Source organism: Euprymna scolopes, chromosome 37 (genome assembly GCF_053919585.1).
Source record: "Euprymna scolopes isolate OS-2025 chromosome 37, ASM5391958v1, whole genome shotgun sequence".
NCBI lineage: Eukaryota > Metazoa > Mollusca > Cephalopoda > Sepiida > Sepiolidae > Euprymna > Euprymna scolopes.
Genome location: NC_136518.1, coordinates 3,968,298 through 3,995,797, shown reverse-complemented (window position 1 = coordinate 3,995,797; position 27,500 = coordinate 3,968,298). Strand labels below are relative to the sequence as shown.

The 27,500-nt window shown below is 33.4% G+C and overlaps 1 protein-coding gene across 1 annotated transcript in view; it reads left to right on the top strand.

Moving 5' to 3' along the window:
- Positions 1 to 27,500, top strand: part of LOC145261042 (axotactin-like) — a 482,064-nt gene that overhangs the window by 312,401 nt on the left and 142,163 nt on the right. Inside the window, exons 22-25 of the mRNA XM_080119191.1 lie at positions 124 to 294; positions 930 to 1,067; positions 4,233 to 4,386; positions 7,062 to 7,138. Coding sequence (XP_079975317.1) covers positions 124 to 294; positions 930 to 1,067; positions 4,233 to 4,386; positions 7,062 to 7,138 — 540 coding nt within the window. The remainder of the gene's footprint in view (positions 1 to 123; positions 295 to 929; positions 1,068 to 4,232; positions 4,387 to 7,061; positions 7,139 to 27,500) is intronic.

Sequence of the window (27,500 nt, the reverse complement as noted above, 5' to 3'; positions counted from 1 at the left end):
CAAATTTTCTTACAAAAATTTGAGTTTGGCTCAAAACTTAATTTTGATCTCAAATTCTCTAAATGCAAATGTTAAAATTCATAAAAATTCTAATGTGTAATTTTGATTTTGATTTGTTTTCAGTGTCAGTAAACCCTCCAAGACCCTCCCTAACACAAAAGGACTTTGTTTACCTTTACGTGGGAGGTGTTCTACCACAAATGACGCATTTACCTCGCTTCAAAGGCTGCATACGGGGATTAAAAATAGGCGATCATGTTATCGATTTGAGAAACAAAAGCCGGAATCAAAAATGTGAGTTAACGTTTCATGTTGAAGATTCAAAATGTTTTTTGTTTGAAAAGTGAGTTTGAATTAGTCTTTCTCTTGGTCTTCTTTGTGGCGTAGACTGCATACAACGTGTTGGATCATGTGGGTACTATGTTACATAGCGCCCAGAATCGCTCATGTCTGAATGCGTATAGGTGCGGATGTTGATTGGGTAACGTTACAATGTGGAATTGACTGCATTAGAAGAAACCGATAAAGTTTCATTATTTGATCATTTTTATTTTTTCATTTGATCATTTTTCGTAATTTTTTTAAAAACTTTTACTAATTTCGACCTGACAAGTAAGTACGTAATAATGTTTTTATTTAAAATGCATTTTTTATTTTGTTTTGTTTTTTATATATTTTTATTGTTCTTTTGTTTTTCTCTCTTTTTTTTATGTTTCTCTTTTCTTTCTTTCAAGGGAAATAACTCTGATCATTCTTCAGAAAAAAAAAAACTTATTAATTAAATTTCAATATACAAAACCACTTTTTTTTACCATTTTCTAAATTCTTTGAATTCCATCTTAAACTCTTCTACACTATTAACCCTATTTTTTTTCTTCAAGTTAACAGAATAAGCAGGTTCTACTTACTTTCCCATTTTTTCCCGACAGCTGTGAAGAACAACTGTAAAGACGGCTGCATTCCTAGTCCGTGCCTCAACGACGGCTTTTGTAAAAATGAATGGGGTGACGGAAACTTTACGTGCGACTGTAGTCAGACGAGTTATACCGGGAGGCTGTGTAACATGGGTAAGCATTATAAGAGAACGCTCCAGTCCGTTATTCAATTTAAAACTAGCATGGCTACCCAGCTTTGCCCAGATACAACAAAATAGATTAATTAAAAAGTGTGTATAACATGTTTTGGAAATTCTTACACAAAGAAACATGGCGTAATGAATATTTGTGCTAAGTAATAGTCCGTTATAAGTGACAGTCTTTTGGATAATGAAGGCTCAATCCTTTATAATCACATATATTGTAAATTGTAAAAAGGGTGAACGGAATTTACTCCACATTAAAAACCGACATTGTCTCTAACTCTGCCCTCGTGGGGAGGTTTATTATTATTATTATTATCATTATTTAAAATTATCACTATTATTATTAATACTTTACTATATTTATCTATTAATATTCTTTTTCAACTATTACTTTTATTATTATTATTATTATTATCATAACTATTAATAATATTATTTTTACCGTTCATCAAATTTGTTTGAATTTCCAACCATTTATTATACATATTGAAATCAATTGCGTCTCTTTTTTGTCGTTTGAATTAAGCGCTAATACGTTGTAAAAAAAAATTTTAAATAAAAAAAATACAGCATTCTTCTTCCACAAACAGCAAAAATAATTCACGTGAGCCCTTTCGAACGAATGAACGTTGTCCATAATATAAATTTCCAGTTATTTTTCAATGTCTTTCATTTTCATTTCAATATTTTTTGTGACCAAGAGTGGAAGATCGCTTGAAATATGAAAAATAAAATATTAAATATAAAAAATAACATCGTTTTCATACTTTAAAAAAAAAACATCAGAACCTTTAAATCATTATATATATATATATATATATATATATATATATATATATATATATATATATATATATATATATATATATATATATATATATAATCGATGTAAGACACTGATTAGAAATAAGATGAAAAATCCTGATAGATATTACTTGAAGTAATACTTTCAGGGCGATCCTAGCCAAAAAAGAGAAGCTCAATATTTAAGAATAGAGCAATATATAAGTTTAGTGGTTATATTTAAATTCTGAAAAAACAGCATATAGACACATACATTCGAATTGATTATATATATATATATATATATATATATATATATATATATATATATATATATATATATATATATATATAATCAAGGTAAGATACTCATTAGAAATCAGATGAAACATCCTGATAAATATTACTTGAAGTAATACTTTCAGGGCGATCCTAGCCAAAAAGGAGAAGCTCAATATTTAAGAATAGAGCAATATATAAGTTTAGTGGTTCAATTTTAAATTCTGAAAAAAAAAACATATAGACACATACATTCGAATTAAGACAAAGGAATATATAGAAGGGGTTATGTTGATTTCCTTAATCCATGGATTTTCAATAAAGGCTCATATCACCAGAGGAAATGAAATGCGGTTAGCAAAATGTTCAGCTGTGAATAGACACTTATTTTGCTTTTCAACACAAATATTGAAAATAGTTTTTGGAGTGGTTGTTGATAATTATATGGAGATAATTGTAGGAAAAGGGAATTTGATACAACCTGGGTAGTCCATTATCTCCATATAATTATCAACAACGACTCCAAAAACTATTTTCAATATTTGTGCTGATAAGCAAAATAAGTGTCTATTCACAGCTGAACATTTTGCTAACCGCATTTCATTTCCTCTGTAAATCAATATAACCCCTTCTATATATTTTATTTTGTCAAACAATAAATTCTTAATTCGAATATATGTGTCTATATGTTATTTTTTTTCAGAATTTAAATATAACTACTAAACTTATATATATATATATATATATATATATATATATATATGAGCAAACAGTTAATAAAATATGTTAAAAAACACTTTGAAATGAGTTAAAAACATATTTAATCTGACAAGGAAACACTAGATAAGTGGATAGTCCTTAATCCGCGGAGTTTCGAAGAAATACTTTCCTTCTCATCAGAGGGTAGGAATTAGCAAAATGCGGGATCGGATTTTGCATGCAGAAGTATTTGATGAAACAACAAGTAAGTCAAAGATCTTACTTGAAAACAAAATAAGTTAAGCAGAGGGAATATGGTAAAGAAAAAGGTGATTACACATGAATGGATAGTCTGGTGGAAGATAAAAAATCCAGTGACGGTAAAATCCAAATGTAAAACTTCAAGAAAGTTAAAAGAATTTCCATTTGTACAAGTAAAATCCAAGGAAATCCCGTAATTGGAAGAAGATGGTCCATAATAATCCAAAGGCAGAAATCCATGGAATAATTCACAAAAATGTGTACAAGGAAAAAAATAAGATGTGCTTTTCACTCTACTTCCGAGACATAACTATAAATAAAAAAGATCTGGGAAGAGAAAGGAGAAAAAAAAAATGATAAAGTTAAATATAAAATAAAAAATAAAGGGAAACAAAAGTCAAAATGACCCAGACAGGAAATGTTAAAGGCGCGAAAATATATATAGGGCAAAATAATATAGGTCAACTTAAATGTACAGGTCATCACTTAAAAAATGTCAGCAAGAGTTGTTAAGCGACACTAAAAGGAAAATAAAAATAAAATAAATAAATATATAATAAATAAATAGAAAATAAAGAATGAATAAATAAATAAAAAAATAAATAAATAAAAATAAAATAAAAAATAAAATAAAATAAAAAAAATAAATAAAATATAATAAAAAATAAAATATAATATATAATATAAAATAAAATAAAATAAGAATAAAAATAAAAATTATTTAAGGGGAGAAGATGGCCGGTATCTGCAATTTCAAGGGAAAAAAAAAGTAAGTAAATTCATATAGTAAAATTTAAGTAAATATACATACATTTTATATATATATATATATATATATATATATATATATATATATATATATATATATATATGTGTGTGTGTGTATGTACATATATATACATGTATATATGTATGTACATATATATATGTATACACACACACACACACACATGTATATGTATATAATATATTAATGAACTTGCTACAATTTATTTTTTAAAATTACTTGTTTGCGCCCAAACGACTAAAAAATCTTTTACCTTTTTAAATAATCACCTAAAAATAAAAATCAGCAATTTTTGCAGTTTTTTTTGTTTTTTTAAGGCATATTTATTTTTGTTCATTTCAGTTCCTTGTGGTGAGTTCAACGGAGAGACATACCTGGATGTGACGTTTGATCCATCAACATATGGAACCAAGAAAATCAACCAGGAGACACTGACCCTGACTTTCCAGACGAAATCCAAGAGGAAACAAGTCTTGATCGACATTTATAATTCGGAGTAAGTAACCAAATTTTGACCAAAAAATGGGTGGAAGGTATAATTTAATAGCGTAAAACATCAACTAGCATAAACAGGATGCATTGTAGGCATGGGGTCACTTTTTTTCAAATGATTTGTGGGCTGTCTGCCTAGAATGTGAACTAAGCTCAGCAAAAATGGCATTTGAAAATCCGAGTTAGCATAAAAAATGCATAAACCTTGGAGAAAAGCTCACGGCTGTGCTTAATCATTGTTGGTTAACAGGTTTCAAATGATACATTCAAGGATAGAGTACTTGTGGCACATCTGAGCAAGAGCTGCTAGAAAGAACTTATCCTGCCTTGATAAAGTTCAAAATAGACTTCATAGCCTAGTGGAGGATGCCCTTTTCTTTTCACTGCATCCTCTTTCTCACAGAAGAGATGTTGCGAGTCTGTCTCTGCTTTATCGTTATTTTCATGGAAAGTGCTCGTCTGAGCTCTAATCTATAGTCCCCCATCGCCGAATTTTCATGCAAAACACTCGTCTAGCTGAAAACACTATCAAGAATTTTCCCCACTCTTTATCTGTGCCTAAACCTAAACGTAGATTCCATCAATAAAGCTTCTTTCTTAGAACTGCACGCCTGCGGAACTGTCTTCTGTTTGCCTGCTTTCCAGCTAACTACAATATAGTTGTCTTCAAGTCCAATGTAAACAAGTTTTTGATGAGCCGTTCGACTTAAGTTAACAAATTTACCGAATTTCCATAACTAACGATTACTATATTGTCCAATTTACTACTCTACACTCTTTAACTCTTATCCTCAAGTGGCCTCTGGGCCTTGATAAGCAATTTTCCTTAAGACAATGCTTAAACAACTTTGGATCTAGTTCTGATTGAGGCTACTTGGGTATAGCATTTAGCTTTGGATTCATATGTGCTGATTTGGATTATGATACACTCAGTGTGACCCTTGTCAAAATTCAAACTAGCTAACTTAATTGTTCTTAATATAGGGTCCTAAATATTTATAAAGAGAGAGAGAAACTTAGTCATTAGAGCAGTTTTAAGATTACATATTCATACATCCATCTTGTTCTGCTCCAAAAAGAACTAATTTTTTTTTTACAAAAGAGTCACCTTTTATCAAGACTCAGAGGCCACTCGAGGATAAGGATTAATGAGTATATGATAGTCAATGGGACAATGTCGTAGTAATCGTTATTAGTGGAAATTTGGTAAATTGGATTACTTAACAGAAACGGCTCATCAAGAACTTGTTTATTGTTGGATTTGAAGACGACTATATTGTAGTCAGCTGGAAAGCAGACAAACGGAACAAAGTTCCACAGGCGTGCAGTGCTAAGAAAGAACATTTGCTTTGTCCTCAAAAGACCAGAATCTCTTGCCAAACGATAGTCAGTTGGAAAGCAGACAAAAGGCGTACAGTTCTAAGAAAGAAACTTTGCTCATGGAATCCATGTTTATGTTTAGACACAGATAAAGAGTAGGGGAAATTATTGATAGTGGTTTCATAGATTGGAGCTCAGACGAGCACTTGCCATGAAAATAACATATATCGCCATATCTATATTTCAACTAGACAAGTGTTTTTCAAGAAAGTTTGGCAAGGGGGGAACCATAGATTGGAGCTCAGACGAGCACTTGCCATGAAAATAACCTATATTGTATATCTATATTTCAGCTAGACGAGTGTTTTTCATGAAAGTTTGGCAAAGGGGGACCATAGATTGGAGCTCAGACGAACACTTGGCATGAAAATAGTGTATATCGCATATCTATATTGGCAGGATACCTACTTTTACTAGCAATATTGATACAATAAACGCCCCAACAACACCCCTGCCTCCCCGTCTCCACCCCAAATGTAAACAGAAAACAGTAAAATCTCCTAAAAATGTTAAATGGTATTCTAATCGGTAAATGTCGGCACGTTACTTACGGAAAAATGGTTAATTAAACTGCAGAAGCACCTGTTAAGCCACACAATTTCTATAATTGAATTCCTCCCCCCCCCAAAAAAAAGAACGAAAAGAATAAACATGTTTAGTGCTTATGTTTTTGTAAACCACTCATGAAAACTTTGTTTAAAATGCATTAAAAAATACGTAAGACCAAAAAAAATCCCCCCAAAAAAGTACTATAATTTATTTTTTTTTAATTTTATTTAAAACAACTTCTTTCTTCTAATTTAAAAAAAAAAAAATTTGAAAATTTTATGCCCTGAGAAAAAAAAAAAAAAGAAGTCTTTCCGACATTATCCCCTCCCCACCCCACTTGGAGTCCTTTTCTTTTTCATATAATTTTAAATGTTCCACAAAAGATTCGCACGCCATGTGAGAAGGCAGTTTGCTATGCAAAGGCACATTTAACAGCCATCGTTAATCGTACCGCGCGCATGTGCATGGCGTAAACAGAAGTTGTAAAATGGCAGAAAATAGTCCCTGGGTTCAGGAGTTAATACCATGCAAACGGTAAATTTTTGACAGGTTTGATTATCAGATTCGTTGTCAGCGACCTCGATTACCCCTCAAAAACCAAATTAGAGTGGTCGGTGTTCTGTTGTAGTGTATCGCTATATTTACCCAAGAAACATTCTGAGGAAGATGTGTATGTTTCTTAGTGTATTAACCCTAACCCTAACCCTTAACCGTATCTTTTCATGGATTTTTTCTTTCCTTATTTTACAGCTGCAACGACTACCTGACGATTTACATGAATTCGGAACATCGGATTATTATCGAAACTGATCAAGGTGTGGGCACCTGTAAGTTTTCTTTTCTGTTTTGCGTTCTTTTCCTCTGATGAGATTGGCATGGGCAGGGCGTCCACTATTCAGGGGCCCCCACCCCAAGATGATGAAGCCTTAGTAGATGCGGCCATTCCTCCGTATGGCTGGTGACCAGAGCAGTAAGGCCCGTGTGACACACCTTTCTTTAGCACCCGTGTTGACTTTCCGCTGTGCTTGCACTGCATGTTCCCTCACCCATTTTTTTTATCATTGTTGCTTTTTTTTTTTTTTCATGAGGGTGGGGGGTTTTATTTATCACTCGCAGCTGACCCATGCTCCACCCTTCCCCGTTTCAACTTTTTAGACTAGTGTTTCCCAAACTTTTTCCTATGATGCTTCCAACCCCCTGTTTCGACATGATCATATATTTTTTAAACACATTCTCACTTATATATATATTGTTTTCACAAAATCAAGACAACAAAGGTTGGATTGATAGCAACAAGTACTGTATTTTGCATTGTTCGTTACAAATGTTTTGCGACCGTTTGGACAACTTCAAACCTTATATCATTCGAAAATATTCACAAGGACGGCCTCTCTTCAGACGTTGAGAAAAACACTTTTTTAATGAACAATATGGAATCCATTTCCCTTTTAAGGAAAACTATGCAATAATAATTATTAAATACCTACAGATGCTAGTGTTTCATCCTTTCGGGAATCATGGGGGCAGTATATATATATATATATATATATATATATATATATATATATATATATATATATATATATATATATATCCATCATCATCATCTGCAATCACTCGTGAGGAATATGATTGTTCTCCCGTCGGTGAGATTAGGTCTGGTCACTTGTGGGTCCTCAGATGGCTGTGGAGACCGATCCTTGACCTGCAGACTTTATTGCAGTGGGGGCATGTGTGGGTGGTCGTCTAGGTAGTGGAAGAGGCGGAAGGAGCTGTGTTGGTAGTAGATCTCTCCTTTCTCTGCTTCATCTGATTTTCTGCGGCTCTGTGGAGGTCCTTTTCTGAGTGAACCGTGCCTTCATGGACCATCCTGCTCCACATGCCCTTCTGAAGAACAGCATCCTCTCAGCTGGTGAGGCCGAAGTGACACTGTCTCAGGTGGGTCTTTATGTTGTCCTTATATCTCTTTTTCTGTCCTCCTTGGGACTGCATTCCCTCTTTTTGCTGACTGTAGATCATTTGCTTTGGAAGGCGGTTGTCAGGCATGCGCATAACATGGCCTGTCTATCGCAGTTGGTGTCGGATGATGGTTGTGGTGATCGTAGGTATCTTGGCCTCCTTCAGAACGCTTACGTTTGTTCGTCGATCCTTCCATCCAATCCTGAGGACCTTGCTGACCACCCGGCATTGCCCGGTCATACAATAAAGCATGAGATTTAAATTAAACATGATATTTTTATTTATGCAGATTGTGTACATATACAGAATGAACCCTCTATTGATTATGACGAGGAATAATTAGTGGACAAATTTGTAAAAGAAAATTTAAAAAAAAAATAATAATAATAATGTAGTTCATCAAATTCTGTCTGTGTTTGTTTACAATATCACGTCAGCTGATATTTGGGGTTGACTATGTCAAACATAGTCTTTCTTCTCTTATAGATAAAAAGGAAGAAGTTTTACAGAAAATATTTTACGTCACACGGCCCGTGTGACGTAAAATATTCCCGTTAAAATTCTTCTTTTTATCTATAAGAGAAGAATGACTATTTTTAAGATCGATTTTTTCCAATTTTTATCGGATTTATTTCTTGAGAAAACATATCTAAGATAACTGCTGGACATATAAATTATTATGAATTACCTTTGTGTGAAATTTGCAAAAAATAGTCTCAGCCGTTTCGGAATCTATAAGGAAGGAATTCACACACACACAGTTACTTTTATATAAGAATAGAATATATATATATATATATATATATATATATATATATATATATATATATTATTATATTATATATATATAATATATTATTATATATTATATATATATAATATATTATTATATTATATATATATAATATATTATTATATATTATATATATATATAATATATATTATTTTATATTATATATATATAATATATTATTATATATTATATATATATATATAATATATATTATTTTATATTATATATATAATATATATTATTATATATTATATATATAATATATATTATTATATATTATATATATAATATATATTATTATATATTATATATATAATATATATTATATATTATTTTATATTATATATATATAATATATATTATTATATATTATATATATAATATATATTATTATATATTATATATATAATATATATTATTATATATTATATATATTATATAATATATATATATATATATATATATATATATATATATATATAATGAATGAATGACAAAAGTCTATATTCTAAAGTTCATGATGCTGACCATCTTGTAATTAATTCCTTTAATTCAGTTGACATTTACAATTCTTGACAGTATCTGTTTCGTAGCACAAAATCAATCACTTAATTATTATATCAACCAGTGAATCTATTTTGCCCTTAACTCCTCAGAAGAAATAGCAACAATTTATCCATCAAAAGGAAATAAAGTCGTTTTGACATGATTAAAATCCGAAAATTGGAAGAGAAGCTGTAAATACCTTATAATATATTCCCATTACGCCATTTTGAATTTCAAATATATATATATATATATATATATATATATATATATATATATATATATATATATACATATAAATTTAAAGGAGATTAGAACAATAGTCTAAAGAGCTGAGTGTATTTTAATGTAACAGTGAAATTACTAGTTTAATTAAAATACAGGAAATAGAAAGTGCTCGTTGTAATTTAGATATATAATAAGCTCGATAGTTAAATGTCCTAGAGCTTATTCAATATTAAGTAATGTGATTTCCGAAACGATCGTACAGATAATTGATTTTGTTGTTGTTCCTTCTTATGAAACTGATTTTTGATTTAATTAAAATTTGATTTTTAAATTTTAAAAATTTTTAAATTTTTAAAATTTTAAATTATAAAACACATTACTTAATATATATATATATACATATATATATATATATAAAACAAATGATAAAATTCTATGTTCCAAATTTCATAATGTTGCCCTTCTTACAATTTATTCTTAGTCAAAATTATGAAATTTGGAACATAGACTTTTATCATTTATTTGTTATATGCTCTGTAATTACATTGAGCTTTATAAATTAAGGATTCATATGTAAGAAAAGTGAAATACTGAGTTAGTAAAGAAGTTTAGAATATAATTTTCCTCTCCCCAATTAACCATTTTTATATGTTGTGGTATATCTTTCATGTTGGTCTCATGTCTTACTGGATTCCAGGAGAATTTATCTAGTCTGGTGGAGTATCCAGTTTCGTGCTATTACGTAAGGTAATATTACTTAGAGAAGGTGCACCATTCCTCGTAAAAGCTAATGTGGGTTAGCCATAGTGAGGAGATCTTATTTGGGCAGCAAATACTATGTGAATTTGAATATTTGGTCAGGGTTTACTTCTATGGAAAAAGTATCCTCATGCCAGATTGTTCTGACAAACCCCTGTACAGAGAGACCTTAGACACTCGAGGACAGTGTCTAGTAGGCATTCAAGTTCTCCCCATTAGTTAGAATGTTGGAGCAAGTGGCTTTTTAAACCAGAACAAGAAATTGGTTCCAGAATTACAATGTCAGACGAACGTTGTTCTATTAAATTTCTAACTAGAGACGCTCATTTTTATATATTATTCCATATTTATCTAAATACTAGCATATTGCCCCGGCATTGCCCGGTCATAAAATACGCATAAATATCATATTTTACTTCGTACAGATACTGAGACGTGCATGCGAGTCGAGTATTATGTTTTTTTTTTCTAAACAGTTCACTTTTTGTTATTTAATGCCGAAGCCAGTTATATGCTTCAAGTTCTTTGTATCTTTAAATATTTATTTGTAGAGTTTGGTTTGGTTGTTTTGGTTTATGGCAAATCAACGCTTTTCGGGTTATCTAATGCCAAATCCAGTTATTTTGGAAATAGTATTCATGTTGCATCCATTTATTTTGTAGAAGGTTTTTATTCTTCAAATTCTTTGTGTTTGGTTTGGTTTAGTTCTTTTATAGTGGATTTTATCGTTTTTGTTCCTTGCCTTGCAGAACATGAATGAGTTTTGCAATGGGAGAGGGGAAAAAGGTTACAGTATAAATGTTTGGTACATTTTAAGTTAGGAAACCAGTCAGAAAGTGTGTGTGGGGGGGGATAGAAAGAGAAAGGGGAAATGGGGAGAAGAAAAAGGGCTGAAGAGGTAGGTTGTTGTTTTTTGTTTTTGGTTTTGCAGAACATGATTGAGTTTTTGCCAAAGGAAGTAGAAAAACAAAAAGCATCAATGTTAGGTGCATTTCGTTTCGGGAAGCCAATATCATCAGACAGCCTCATCTGGTAGCACCAGCATATTTTTTTCAACCCAACCCTAATCAAAGATTCTATTATTGGCATTGGTTTCCTCAGTATTTTTCTCGCCAGAATGCTTTCTAGAAAGATATCGGATATTTACGGGATATTCACGCGTAGAGGTTGCCAACATCTTAAGTGAAAGTGATTTTTGTGGAACCAAATGGATTCGAACTTGGAACAACCAGGTTGCCAATCTGTATCATTAACCACTTTACTAGTGTCACCAGAATTCTGATGACGTAAGCAATTTATTTTTTTGAGTGACTGTTTTGCATCGAGTTTTGACCTTGTGTTACATTCGGTTGGTTGGTTGTTTTTGTTTTACGGCATATCAACCCTTTTTGGGTTATTTAATGCCGAATCCAAAGATTTTGAAGAAAAAAATTATTTTAATAGAATATATTTGTTGTTTTCAAGTCAGTTTCTATTTAACCCATAGTTGGGACCCTAACAGGTACTACCACTCCGGGTCAGAGTGGACCTGGGAGCAATGGTAATTAAAGGGTGGCTCCACACTCCCCAAAGCCCATAAGCTGGGGCCTCACCACTGGATATAGTTTAAAGTCATATAGAGGACCCCGTTTGAGGGACTTTTACCCTCTGCAGGGGGGCAGTCGGCATATTCTAATGCCCCACCGACAGGGCCCTGTGTTACATTCGGTCCTCATTGCGACCTTGGCTTATAATCACAAGCAACCAAGATATTGACATATAGATGTTATTTAATCAAAGGAAAAGAAAATGGCAGAAGTGATGCAACAATGAAAAATCTAATACATAAACGACTATATGTCTTTCTGTCTGTCTCGACATTTTCAAATTCCATCTCCTCCGAAACTAAAAGTTGCAAAGCAGTGCCTCAAATGATTTGATTTTTTACAAGCCGTTCTTTTCTGGGTCTTTAGCCGGTTAAAATAGTTTTTAAGGGGTTAAAATTGAAAAAAAAATCGTATGTTTTGTACCTTCATCTTAGTTTATTTTTAATCAGTTTGTATGCGTGTCAGTTGTTACAGTGGTAACGTCACCAGCTTTGAATGCTACAGTTTCAGTTTCGATTCTGGCTGATGGCACCTAAATATTTTTTATTTTTTTGGTTTTTTTACTTTTGAAATCACGACTATAAGAATATGATAATATGTATACAAAATCTGGAGAAATTAAAATATCATATTTAAGCCCCCCCCCCCTCTCTCACTAGCATAACATAAAGTTATTTTCGCAGATCATTTAAAAGTCAGACCCAAATAGCATTTAAGCTTGCAAACCAAACTTTTTTCTGACTAGCCAATTTTAATCGGTCACGGGTATGATCACAGATCGGGCATGCGAAGAAGGTTAGGGGTGAAGCTTCGCTGTATGGTCCTGTATTTGCTGTTATTCAGTGCAGTCTACTTCCAATGAGTACCAGAGATCCTGGCAAGTTCCTCTTTTGACACCTCCGAAGGGCAGACAATGCTCACCTCGAACTGCTGAGACTCAAAGTCTCTATCCACTGCACCATAGGCCCCGAAGGATGCAGTGAATAGAGACATTGAGTCTCTATGGTTCCAGGTCAGCATTCTCTGAAGATAGTGGTTTCAATCCTACCCAAAGCAGGCCAGAGAATTAGTTGGCCAATAACGTGGTGAGACGACAACTATGGAAGGCAGTAATTACTGCGGATTCAGTTACAAGACTCACCATTCTTATCCCGTCGTGGCCAACAACCTGATGAAGGCCAGAGGAATAGTTGGCTGAAACGTCGTGAAATCATGAAACAACAACAACAAAGATGTGGATAACAAGTTGGCCGAAACATCGTGAAACAACAAGCATGAAGATGATGATGATGATGATGATGATGATGCAAATAAATAAAAAAATGAAATCTTTAAATATTGAATTTTTTTTTTTGTTTTTGATATTCTGGTAGATTAATATCCATCCATCATCCAACGCGGCTGTAGCCGAGATTGAACTCACTACATGAATTTGTAATGTAATTCAAATCTTGTCGGTAGCTGAATTCTTGATGCTCCGCCAGGGCTATCAAGGGTATTTTTTATCGTGTAGCCATCACCAGACAGGGTGCCTACCATGGCTTACGAGAGCCCCATCTACCCTCGAGAGAAGGATAGACCGTACCAGTTTCTCAACCTGGTGTTTTACCTCGCGGTATATGCAGCACCCCGCCTTCCCAAATGGTCACCCATCTGGTACTGGCCAGGCTCAACGTTGCTTAACATGAGTGTGACATGTATAGATTAATGTCCAATCGATAATAATTTGCTGAAAAAAGATGAAAAGAAAAAATATAAGAGAGTGGGGGGGGGTACATTGCACGGGTCAACCGAATTGGAAAATGATGTGAATCACGATTTTAAGTGAAAAATAAATGATTTGGGTATAGAACGGGTAACCATTTTATTGTAAATATTTTTTTTTTACACAGGCATCACCACATTATCAAGGCCCAGAGGCCACTTAAGGATAAGGGTTAAAGAGTGTACAGTAGAAATTGGACAATATAGTAATCATTAGTAATGAAAATTCGGTAAATTTGATAACTTATATGGAACGGCTCATCAAGAACTTATTTACGTTAGACTTGAAGACAACCATATTGTAGTCAGTCGGAAAGCAGGAAAACGGAAGACAATTCCACGAATATTAATTAAATAAACTAAGACTTGTAATTTACCGTTCCGCGTCGGTTTCTTCTGCTTTTTATGTTGTTTATTGTGTTTTATGTTTTGCATGGTTGAGAGATTTTTCTTATTCAGCTTGTTTTTTTTTTGTTTTTGTTTTTTTTGTTTTTGTTTTTTTTTGTTGTTTTTTTTGTTTTTTTTGTGCATGTTTTCGGAAAAGATAATCCGTTTATTTTCAAGGTTTTCTAAAGATTGTGAAATTTTTATAGGGAGCGCAGACGAGTATCTTCATCATGGTTCGTTTAAAAGGAAAAAAAAAAAAAAAAAGTTCTTATTCAAGGGAGATAATCATTAATAAGCGATGTCAATTAAAGAGAAAAAGTCTACTTGGTAATGGCTTCTGGTTTTGGAATCAGAAATTGACAATTGGTGTTTATCAAAAAAAACAGTCATCCTAACTTAGATTATGGCTGAATTTTTAATTTCATTAGTTTGTAAACATTTTGTTAACAGAGTTTACAAAAATACATTTGACAAATAACCCTAAGTCCGATTGACAAGATCATAAAATCACACATAATTATCGAAAAATTAGGATGGCCAAATAAAAAAAAAATTGATTTTTATTATTTTTAATAAAAGCGCAAGTATTTTCACGGAATGTGCTCCGATGAACTCAAAGCACATTGTGCCCCCTTGACGTACATACCCCCAACAATCCTGCTTAACAAGAAAATCCCACCCTTTCACTGTTGAGGTCCCTAAATGCCGGAAAGCCTACAATTCTAATAGTTTCTTCCCTCGGGCAGCTGGACTTTGGAATTCTCTGTGATTAAAAATTAATACAAACCTGTTTGTATATGGTCTGTAGAGTTTCGTGTAGACAAAAAATTAAAAAAAAATTTTTTTTTTAATAGTTAATATTTATATTCTTGCGATATTGTCACATAAAATGCAAATGAGACGTTTCTGGTTGGATATAAAAAGCTGATTTTTCAGAGACAGGGTTGATTTTGGATTTAGATTTTTGGATTTAGATTGTCAGCAGTGCGTCGTGTGCTACAGATGAGTATTGACGGAAAAGTGTTAATATTTGGAGTTGAGTTTTGACAGCGGAGCGTCAAGATTAAGAATTGTGAGTTTTTGGCAACAGTGTGTTAAATTTTAAAAATTTTTAACCGCATTCTCTTCCTTCTACTTGCTTCCCTGACTGCACTGACATGCAGAAATTTAAATGTAATGTTAACCAACATCTTGTTCATCTTTCCTAAACATGGTCCCAAATAGTAGCTCCTTACATCCAAGTGGTAATGTGCCTTGTTTGTGTTGACCATGAGTAAAAAAAAAAGGAGCTGCAAGTAAAAAATGTAGCTTCCCATATAGTTTTGATGGTCAAGTGTTAAGATTTGGAGTTCAGTTGTTGATAGCAGAGCATCGAGATTTTGAAGCTGTGAGTTTTCTGGCAGAAGTGTGTCAAATTTAACATTAGATTGTTTTAACCACACTCTGCCACTTGAGCAATAGGGCAGACTGGGTCTAAATAAATATTGGTTACCTGTGTAATAAAGCACATGTAAAAATGTCAGCAGCAGCCGAAGGATAGCTGGCTAGCAAAATATTAGCAGCAGCCGAAGGATAGCTGGCTAGCAAAAATATCAGCAGCAGCCGAAGGATAGCTGGCTAGCAAAAATATTAGCAGCAGCAGCAGCCGTTAAAGCGCGTATGCAAGTTAGCAAGTGTGTGCAAGCTTGTATCACAAGAAAAAGAGAGAAAAATATACCATGTGGTCGAGAAGAAGTTGAAGGCCGGGCAAAGATGGACATGTGAAAGTCGACGGTGAGAAAGTGTTGGTTTGTGCCAGCGTGACGCAGCAGCGACAGAGATTTTTTAAAAGTGTTAAAAAAAAAAAAAGGGAGCTGAAAATATAAAACTTAGCTTCCCAGACAAAAAGTTGCTAACAATAGGTGTTAGACGGATATATTCCAACCCAGAAAACAGCAATTCTTCTCCCTTTTTCAGAAACATCCCCAGACAATCAAAATGCGATCTCTATCATGCAAGAAAAGTAGGCCAGATATCTTCTTGACTGGGATTTTTTTTTTTTAACTCTAATCAGCTACAATGTTTTGGGTCTACGTGTGTAACATTAAACAGTGTGTGACATGGAAGGGAACAATGTAGATAAGTTTGAAGATAATATTCTTTAAAAGGAAAAGGCGAGAATTGAACTCAATAATAAAAAGTTAAAAGTGAATACATATTGTTATTTTGATATGATTTTAGGAATGTGCAGCGTTGTTCATTGTGTTGAAAAATAACGATACAATATATCAAAGTCATTGTTTTAGTGAGGGGGTAGGCGATAATGTGGGTTCAAATTATGAAAAATGATTGTCGGAATTAGTAACATATCCAAAAATTATGAAAAATGATTAAATGTGAGTTAATTGATTGGTGCGTTTGTAATGAAATAATCAGCCCAGACAATATATCAAAGTCATTATTTTAGTAAGGGGCGGGGGCGATTATGTGGGTTCAAATTTTGAAAAATGATTGTCGGAATTAGTAACATATCCAAGAATTATGAAAAATTATTAAATTTGAGTTAATTGATTGGTGTGTTTGTAATGAAATAATTAGCCCAGACAATATAACAAAGATCAAATAAAATATAAACAATTGGGGAGTTAGTTAGAAAAGGGATGACTAAAAAGTTTTTATGATGGTGTTTGATCTTTTTTAGCCAAGGGGGTTAAAAGGATTTAAAGAGTTGTTCATGTATAGATAAAGCATAAGGAAAAAATGTACTGGCATTTAAAGATTCGTACATTTTTTTTTGAAAAATGAGAAGGAAATTACTGTTATATACAGAAGGGGGCAGATCCCAGTAATTATATAAACAAAGTAAAGAAGTTTGAAAATAATCTCTATATAAATAAAATTAACTAATTTTTTCCCGTCGGATTTTGACCTTAATAGGATTAAAAATCAAGATATTTCATGCAAATATAATATGCACAAACGGCAGAACAATATCTGAGGTGTGTTATAGGCTTATTATTTCTCAAATTCCTCGATAATCTTAGATTTCTATACTTTTTCTGCTGAGAAGTCACGGCCAAAATCGGTTAAGATCAATGGAAGTGGTAAAATATTTTCTCTCTTATAAATTCCTCCTCCCCCTGCCACCACTTAACACCGTTTGGGGATCGTTCACAAGGAACAGTTGAGAAGAGAACACCGGTTTGGCTTTGTAGTTCTTTCATGTGAAGTTATTTAAAATCACTAAACTAAGCTGCAGTGCTCTGTGGCGTAGTGGTTAGCGTGCTGGACAATTCACATTATATTTTCACGTTCGCGCCGACCTACCGTAGTCGTTTTTTTTTTTTTTCTTTCCTAAACAACTGGAATGGACTTTTCTTGGTGGCCGAACTGTTAACGTTGCAGATGTTTGTTTTTTTTTTGTTTTTTTCACACTTTATTTTCCTACTTTTACTCATGACTCCGGGTTTGATCCTTCCTACTTACCTACCATAACATTTTTTAAAACTCCCCCCCCCGTCCCGGAAACAAACACTCGGGCAACGCCGGGTACCCCCGCTAGTATTTATTAAAGGAAAAAGCTAGAATTGAACCCAGTAATAAAAAGTTAAAAGTGAATACATATTGCTATTTAGATATGATTTTAGGAATGTGAAGCGATTGCCCATTGTGTTGAGAAGTAACTAAATATATTAATTATGTTAGAGTTAGGAGAATGAACAATTCAATTTAGGAACTTTCTTTGTGTTGGAGACGTGTAATATATAGAATCTACGTGAGGACTCTTACATGGCTGAAGCACGTTTTGACATCACAAAGAAAGGTAATTTACAATATATTCAGAGAGTCAGTTCAGTCAGGGTAAGTTTGAGAGTTAGTTCAGAGTGGAGAGACAGCAGTGGAGATAGCTGAAAACCTTTTGGCAGTGACCAGAAAGGGAAACAAGAAAATGTAACTCTGAAAGGCAATTGAATTCCTTATCAATCATCCAGCTGGGAGAATAAATATTATCATGTATTTTGTAAACCTTTTGTCTTCGTTGCTATTTCATCCACCGAAAGGTAATGTGCTCTTTGTGATTTGTCATTTGTAAAAGAATACCCTTTCCAAAGTGGTAACTGTCGCCACCATCAAAAGTAATGTATCTCCCCTCTATGTTTAAAAGAAGTGTATTTCACGTCTCCCTCCTCAATAATGTTAATGGTATCCTTCTTTCAAATATGAATGGGAATCATCTATGCGTAATTAGAATTTTCAGCATCATTGTCGCCATGTCTCATCCTCCGTATGTAATGAAATCTTGTGAGTGTTCTTTGAATGAGGGGGAGGTCTTTACTATTCCTATATAATCTCTTATCTATTTACTAGCCAAGATGCCCGGCGTTGCCCAGGTGTCTGAAGGTGTGTATTGAGCAAAAAAAAAAGTGGCAGTAGGCAGGCAGGCAGGCTCGAACCCGTACCACGAAGAAGGAAAAGAATGTGAAAAAAAATCTGATGTCTTTGCTGTTGCGTCCATTGCCAAACCAGAAGTGGCGATGGTTTAAATTAAGGCTAGTCAATCAAAAAGAGGGGATGACTTTCGCAAATATCAGCGAAAAAAGCGACCCCTCCCTGTAGAAAAGTGCTCAGTTGAAGGTGAAGGAATTAATGTTTACAGCCAATTTTTCGATATTTGTCATCCAAAGGGTTGATCTTCAAATTGTCGCTTCTGTCAAAAGTTTTAGGCAGACATACAAAGATACATACATACATACATTTAAACAGACAGGTGAGATTTATACTATAGATGGAAGAAATATGTCTCTATCATTATCTATTTGTTGGGCTGTGATCGTTAGCTTGCTGTTTCTCAAATATGGTACAATAGTCCCAGAAATAGAGTGTTTTTATTAACCCTTAAAAAGCCCCTGGGGTACACCCAAGAGTTATCGCAAAGTATAGAAAAAAAAAATTATATAGAAATCAGTTAGTTACAACTTTTCAGAAAGTTTTATAAAAATCCAAGGCATCAAATTTTTTTAATAAGCACAAAAGTGTCAATTTTAGTCATTTTAACTCGAAAGGCACCCCTGGGGGGAGGGGGGGGGGCAACTGGAGTTTTTCCAGAAAATCCGTTCTGTTACTTTTTTATTCATATCATGTTTAATGTTTGTGCAAAATTTCAAAAAATTCCAAGTCGTAGTTCTTGAGAAAAGTGCGGACAGACGAACGGACGAACGGACAAGGGTGAATTTATAGGTCGGGGGACCAATAAAAAAAAAAAAAAACGAACAAAACGAAACCAAAATGAAATGAAACGAATGACACGTTATATTCCGTAAAATTATTCGCCGCTATAGCACTTATTGATCTGCGCTATTTTTTTAAATAGTATTTTCAAGTTTAATTAAAGTTTTATATCTGTTTTTATTAAACTGTAAGGTTAAAGTACAGAATAGGTGCAAAACATCCTCCCCTCCCCGTGTTAAGAATGGCTTTCTAAATGACATTTCAGCGCGGATCAATAAGTGCACTAGTATCAATTTTTTGCTACAAAAATTTGGACCCCCTCCCCCCCTTTGGTCCTTCCTGGCAATGTCCTTGCCCTAACCTCCCCACAGGTTGGGAACTGAAACTGATGAAACAAATGAAGGTTTATCACAGGTATATATTGACGTTAGATTTGAAGACGATCATGGTGTAGTCCACAGTAACGTGTTCCGCAGCTGAGAAGTTCCTGTAAACAAACTCTGTTCAGGGAAATTGTGTTTTCTGCTAGCCGCACGTGGCTGTTTTTATCAAATCACTGCTTATCAAGTCCAAAAGGCCATTCGAGGATAATTTTCGGGTTTGTTGTGCTATACATATAGATTTGAACAAGTTGTTAAAATACAACAAATATAACAAGCAAATGTCATCAAAGGTAAGGTACGTTACTTTTCTACCTAACTGGATAATTTTTTAGTGTTTTTATTTAATGTAAAATGTTTGATCAGTTCAAAAAACATGCAGTGTTTATCAGTATATTTAAAAAAAGACAAATGGCGGCGAGATCTCTGTTGAAGACGTTAAGTTTGGGAAAATGAGTTCAAACTAACACATTATACAAAATACTGTTACTCACTCAATATGTTACCGTAACATAGGCTGACCCATATACGGTGGGTTTCTAACAGTATTTTGTATGATTTTTTTTAGTTTGAACTCATTTTTCCAAACTTAACATATTCAACAGCGAGCTAGCCGCCATTTGTCTTTTTCAAATATACCAATAAACACTGCATGTTTTTCCAACCTAATGAACATATTACATTAAATAAAAACACCAAGAACTTATCCAGTTTGGTAGAAAAATAACTTATCTTGCCTTTGATATCATTTATTTGTTATACAAGAACCCAAGTTTGCCCAGCTGGGTAAACTTGAGTCCTTGTACCGGAAAAATATCCAGTAAATAAAACGTTGTTTAGTAAATCGTTATTTTTTTTATTTTTTATTTATTTTTTTTTTTTGCATTTCTATACACCAAACATGGATATAAATATCACTAAAACATCCGCTGAATCATAAGCTTCATTTCGGTACCTTACTTGCCTAGGTGGGTTGCCTGTAGGCTGAGATAAACCGTGTCACACACACACACATACCCACAGACAGGCAGACATTAGGAAAATTTATAATAAGAACATGTTTGTTTTTTGACAACTTTTTCGTGTCTATGTGTATAGTCAAACAACCCCGAATTTGATTATTTTGATGACATTAACTCGGCCTTCGGAGACAAGATCACAGTGTAGTATCTGTTCTTCAGATGCTGCACTTCAATTTCTTGTTCTCTGTCAGTGGAGGAGAAATCCTTCACGACTGAGACAATTTTTATTTTTGTTCCTTTTATCCACGTTAAAAAACGACCCTGGTGTCTAACTCTGTCTCGTGGGGAGGCATTGTAAATAGGGACATTAATTGAGCACGAAATATGGTCGTAAGTCAAAAATGATTATTTTATTTTGCTTAATGTTTTCGGTGCATATTCAGAATTGCACTTAGGACGGCAGCTAAAAGTAAAGAAAATACACCAGTCACAGAATGAATATGACATATTCCAAAAATCATGTAAATTGATCAAGTAGTTTTTATTTAATATTTAATATTTAAGAAAATAAAACTCTATGACTAATCGAGTTGTTATGTTTTTGTTGGTCATGATGAAATCTAATGAAATAAATAAAGGGTGATAACTCAATTCGAAGTGTCGAGATCAAAATCAGCCTTATGATCAGTTTAGTAGTAAAATCACTAAAAATTGTGAATTTAGACTTTCTTAGTTTAAAAAAAAATTACTTGATCGATTTTCGTGATTTTTGGAATATGACATCTTCGTTCTGTTATGAGTACGTGCATCATAAAGATTTTGGCTGACATGTACAAGTGTCCACTCCCTAAAAATGCATGTTTTTCACCTTTTTTTATTTATTTATTTTTTTTTTTTTTTTTCTGACGATTATCATAGATTAGACTGAAATATCATACTAGCAGAAAAAAAAAAATAATAACTTTTAAGTAAGGGGTTCGGGTTTCTCGTTATAACGTTCTGATGACGTGGCACGGTGGTAAAGAAATGAGCTAAAAGTCAGATAGCAATGGACTAGAACGTTATAACGAGAAAGTGAACCCACCATCTTTTAAAAGTCATTAATAATGATAATCGTCAAAAAAAAAAAATTAAAAAAAAAAAAAAAGGTGTAAAACACGTATTTTTAGGGGGTGGCCACTCTTGTACAGGTCCCCCAGATACGTATATATATATATATATATATATATATATATATATATATATATATATATATATATATATATATACTAGCATGGGTGCCCGGCGTTGCCCGGGTGTTTGGAGGTTTGTGTTGAGCAAAATAAAATAAAAAACAAAGTGGTTGTAGGAAGGCAGCCTCGGACCCATACCGCGAAGGAGGAAAACAATGTGGAAAAAACCTGACGTTTTTGCTGTTACGACCACCGCCAAACTGGAAGTGACGTAGGTTCAAATTAAGGCTAGACAATCGAAAAGAGGGGATGACTTTCGAAAATATCAGTGAAAAAAGCGACCCCTCCCTATAGAAAAGTGTCCAGTTGAGGGTGAAGAAATTAATGTTTTTAGCCAATTTTTTCGGTATTTGTCGTCTGAAGGGTCCAGCTTCAAAACGATACTGATCTTTTGAAAATCCGTCGCTTCTGTCGAAAGTTTTAGGCAAACATGCAAACATACATTTATATATTGGTAACTCAAATTTTCGAACCAAACGCTTGCCCTATCTCTGAACGCCCTTTATGTAAAATTTCAAATATTTACACTAGAAATTGTCTGAGTAATTTGGTAGAGACTGCAGAGGTCAAATTTTTTTAAACTTTGACCCCTATTATGACCCCTTTACATTTATTGTTTTGGGCTCAAATCAAGTTATTAAGTTAGATCCATGTCCAAGGAACCTATATCTAAAATTTCAAGTGCGTGGACCCAAATCAAGTTATTAAGTTAGATCCATGTCCAAGGAACCTATATCTAAAATTTCAAGTGTTTAGACCCAAAATTGGCGGAGGAGTTTGGTAGAGTTCTCAAAGGTCAAATCGCTGAACTTTGACCCCTTAATAGCCAAATTTTTGGTAGAAAACGGATTACAAAGATTTTTCCAAATTTCCATACCCTGTATATCAAATTTCGAGTCTGTAGACTGAAAATTGACAGAGTTATTGCGTAGGGAAATGTACACAGAGAGTCACACACACACACAGACACTTTCACTTTTATATATAGATATATATATATATATATATATATATATATATATATAGATATATATATATATATATATATATATATATAGATATATATAAGTAATTCTAAACACCATATTTTCATCTTTGAATCGTGAAAATAAAAGTAAAAGTAATAATGATGACGATACTCGTCTGAATTGTATTTTAATATTTTAAATGATTATTTCATATTTTGTTTAAAAGTGCTTATGCAGAGAAGGTACCGGGCTTTTTTTTTTCTTTCTTTTTTTTTAATAGTATTTTCAAGTTTAATGTCAATTTTTATGGTATCTTTTGTTTATGAGATTGTTAGATGAAAGTACAGAATAGTTACAAAACACCCTCCCCTTCCCTTGTTAAGAATTGGTTTCTAAATAATAGCGTTGTTATTTCAGCACGGTGCCTTCTCTGCATAAGTACCTCTTTAAATATTACCCCCCCCCCCAAAAAAAAAAATTGGCATCGACCTGATGAGAATACAAGAAAAGGGAGAAAGATAAAAGACAGAAGACGGAGGAGAAAATGCTGGGGAGAGATCTCGTGTAATTTTCAAAATCACAGAGCATCTTCTGTTTTCTATCTCCTCCGTCTCCTCCTCTATCTTTCATGTCATTTTTTTTTTTTTTTTGTAAAATAATTTAAAAAGAAAAAATTCCAAGGAAGTCTTTTTAATATCAAAGACGAAATATTAAAATTCTTTTGGTAGATCCGCTTTTTCCATTCATTATTCAAAAAAACTTTTGTAGAAATTTTTAACATATCAAAGAAAAAAAATGATGTAAAAAAAAAAAAAAAAAAAAAAAAAAACAAATGTACAAATAGATGCTTCGGTACTTGTACAATTTAATCAAGACAAGGGCCTACTTCACAAGATTTCCAGCTACGGTATTACTGAAAATGTTTTCTCAGTCATTAAATCATTTCTCTCTGATAGGTGCAGAAATCAGAGGCCCACAGTATTAATGCTGGAGTCCCCCAGGGGTCCATTCTGGGCCCAACTCTCTTCCTGATCTACATCAATGATCTCCCAAAACACATACTTAAATCATTCGTTGACATCTATGCTGATGACACGACCATCTATGGCAACACATCAAAGGCTGTAAATGACAAAGTTCTCTCTAATTCTCTCCTCTGATCTTGAGCGCGTGATCAATGGGGGAAGAGGTGGCTGGTCACTTTTAATGCATCCAAAACCAAGCTCCTATCTTTACATCATCAACGCTCTGATCCCCTGGCATCAATTGAAATGGATGGCTCTCGTCTTGGGGAGGTTTCATGTTTTGACAAGCTTCTGGGGTCGACCTTTACTCCTGATCTGAAATGGAACACGTACATCAAATCTGTTACCAGGGACGCTGGGAAAATGGTGGGATCCTTCTACCGCTCCAGAAGATATCTCACTACTAATGCAATTCTCTATCTGTATAAAAGCCAAGTACGTCCAAGGATGGAGTACTGCTGCCACATCTGGGCAGGAGCTGCTAAAAACAGCCTATCCTGCCTTGACAGAGTACAAAATAGACTTCGTGGCTTAGTGGGGGATGCCCTTTTCTCTTCCCTGCAACCTCTCTTCCACAGAAGAGATGTTGTGAGCCTGTCTTTGTTTTATCGTTATTTCCATAGCAGGTGCTCGTCTGAGCTCCAATCTCTAGTCCCCCCTCACCAATCTTTCACGAGAAACATCCGTCTGACTGAAACTACTACCACTTTTTATCTGTGCCTAAATCCAAACGTAGATTCCATGAGCAAAGCTTCTTTCTTAGAACTGCACGCCAGTGGAACTCTCTGCTGCTTGCCTGTTTCCCACCTGACTACAACTTGGACGTCTTCAAATCCAACAAACAAACTTCTGACAAACCGCCTCCTTAAGTAAGACACTCCATCAAAACCCCCAATACTAATGATTACTACAATACTATCTCATTGATTACTGTACACGCAATAACCCTTATCCCTAAGTGGCCTTCGGGCCTTGATAAGTGGTAACCCCCATATAAAAAAAAATAAATAAAAAGACGTTAAAAAATGAAAATATCGAGAAACGGTTATATTGTACGTATCTGTTTTGGACTGAAGATCTCAGAAAAAAAAATTTCATTTAATTTGATCAAGTAGTTTTTATTTTACAGCAGAAAAACACGTTTTTATGAGAGCGCGTTGAAGTCAGCCATTGTGAAATTTGTTGAACACGCCACGGGGAGATAACTCCAGTTAAAGTGCCGACACTCCCTCCCCATCTTTAATACTAAGCTGTTCTTCCTAAAAATCGAACCTTTTGCTCGGTATCATAACAAATTGCTTTTCGCTGTAAAAAAAAAAAACTACTTGATTCCATAACGAATACGTACAATATAACCTTTTTTCCGATATTTTCATTTTTTAATGTCTTGATTAAACTGTACAAGTACTGATGCTACGTACGTAACTGCCATGTCGCAAATAGTAACATATCCAAAAATTACAGAAAACAATAAATATTATCAGAGGCAAAATAAATTACTCTTCTACTTAACTGGAAAAGTTTTATAATCCACAGAGATTCGAAAAAGTGGTCAAAATTCAAATACGTAACAAATAAATGTCCCTCGTGCAGTTTAGATAAACCAGAATATAAGGAAAATACTGAGACACATTTGAGGGTACACCGTCTGTAAGAATGTAATTTGATTGGCCTTCATAGAGGCTTACTTGGCCAAAAACGTGGTGAGACGACAACTATGGAAGGCAGTAATTGCTGAGGATGTAGTTAAGAGATTTGGAGTTCGCGTCCTGTTGCGGTTACCACCTGATGAAGGCCAGAGGAATAGTTGGCCGAAAGGTCATGAAATAACAACTAAAAAAAAAAAAAAAATGAGGATAATAGTCCGCAATAAATAAGTTAATTTCAATACAATTGTTAAAAAAAAAGAAAAACTATTAAAATATGTTTCATTTTGCAGGTGATAGCTGTGGGCAGAATGTTTGTAAACAGCAGGTGACAGAACTTGAAAATGTTAATCTGTTAACCGTTTGAATGCATTTATTTATTGTGTAGTGAAAAGTATACGCCCAGCTAGCAGTGTCAGAAATTTCGTGAAAATAGTGAATTATTCGACCCCCTGTCTTTCCAAGCTTATAACTCCTCGAAAAATGTAATTCAAGCCCTAATCTTTTTTTCAATTAAAGGAGCAAGGACCAAGGTTTCATTAAAAAAAAAAAAAAAGACAAAAAAAAAACAATGTGTTCTTATAAAATAAGGTTTTAAACTTCGGACTTTACAGGTAAATTTCTAAAAAAGGGATTTTTTTTTTTGTTTTAAATTTGAATATATTATTTATTGACCTTTTCTCTTCAATTTGTGATATATAAAACTCCCCGACATAAATTAATTATTTACTTTTTAAGAGAAAGTTGAAAATGGGTGACACTTGGGGGGGGGGGGCGTGAATTTAAAAAAAAACGTTTGTCTAAAATATTATATTCGGTTTATTGGAAAGAACATAAAATTTCACATTGACCCTGAAAATATCGTAAAAATAGAATCAATAGAAAAATTTTGATAGATTTTTAAAGTTTAAAAATTGAAAAATATTGAATTCGGAAAATTCATTACTGCTTTAAAAAAAAAAATATTTCTATTACTTTTAAAACAACTGTAATAGTTTATTTTGGAAGTATAATCCATAAAGAAAATAAATAACCCACTTTTAACAGAGAAATTACGAGATTTTTATATTGTATTCGCAGTTTCGTGTTAGGGGTGTCAAAAATTCCTACAAAAATTCTGATACTGCTAACGCCCAGCTGATTAATAAATACATAGATATTTTAAATTAATAATTTTTCTAACTCCATATAATATAAACATTAAATATAAAAATCCGATAGCAAGACAATGTTTTTTTTTGTTTTTTTTTTGTTTTTTTACATGGGGTCACCACTTATCAAGGCCTGGAAGCCACTCGGGGAGAAGGGTTATTTTGTGTTCAATAAACAATGGGATAATATCGTAGTAATAGTTGGTATTGGAGATTTGATAAAGTGTCTTCCTTAAGGGGGCGATTAATCAGGAATTTGTTTATGTTAGACTTGAAGACATCCAAGTTGTAGCCAGGTTGGAAACAGGCAAACGGAAGAGAATTCCACAGGCGTGCACTTCTCAGTAAAAAGCTATGTTCAATGTTAGTTCCATTAAACATTTTAGCACCGTTGAGCATCCATAGGGTGGCTTCGAAAATAATGTACACACCAAATGATGACGTCATCGGTTTTGTGTAAAATCTTACTGATTTTACACCACTTTTCAAATCTCTGTGGATTGTATAACAAAATCCCATGAAAATTTGTTCACATTGTAAATGCTTTATTCCATCAATTTCGTTTACAATATTAATAGACTTTTTGTAGGTATTT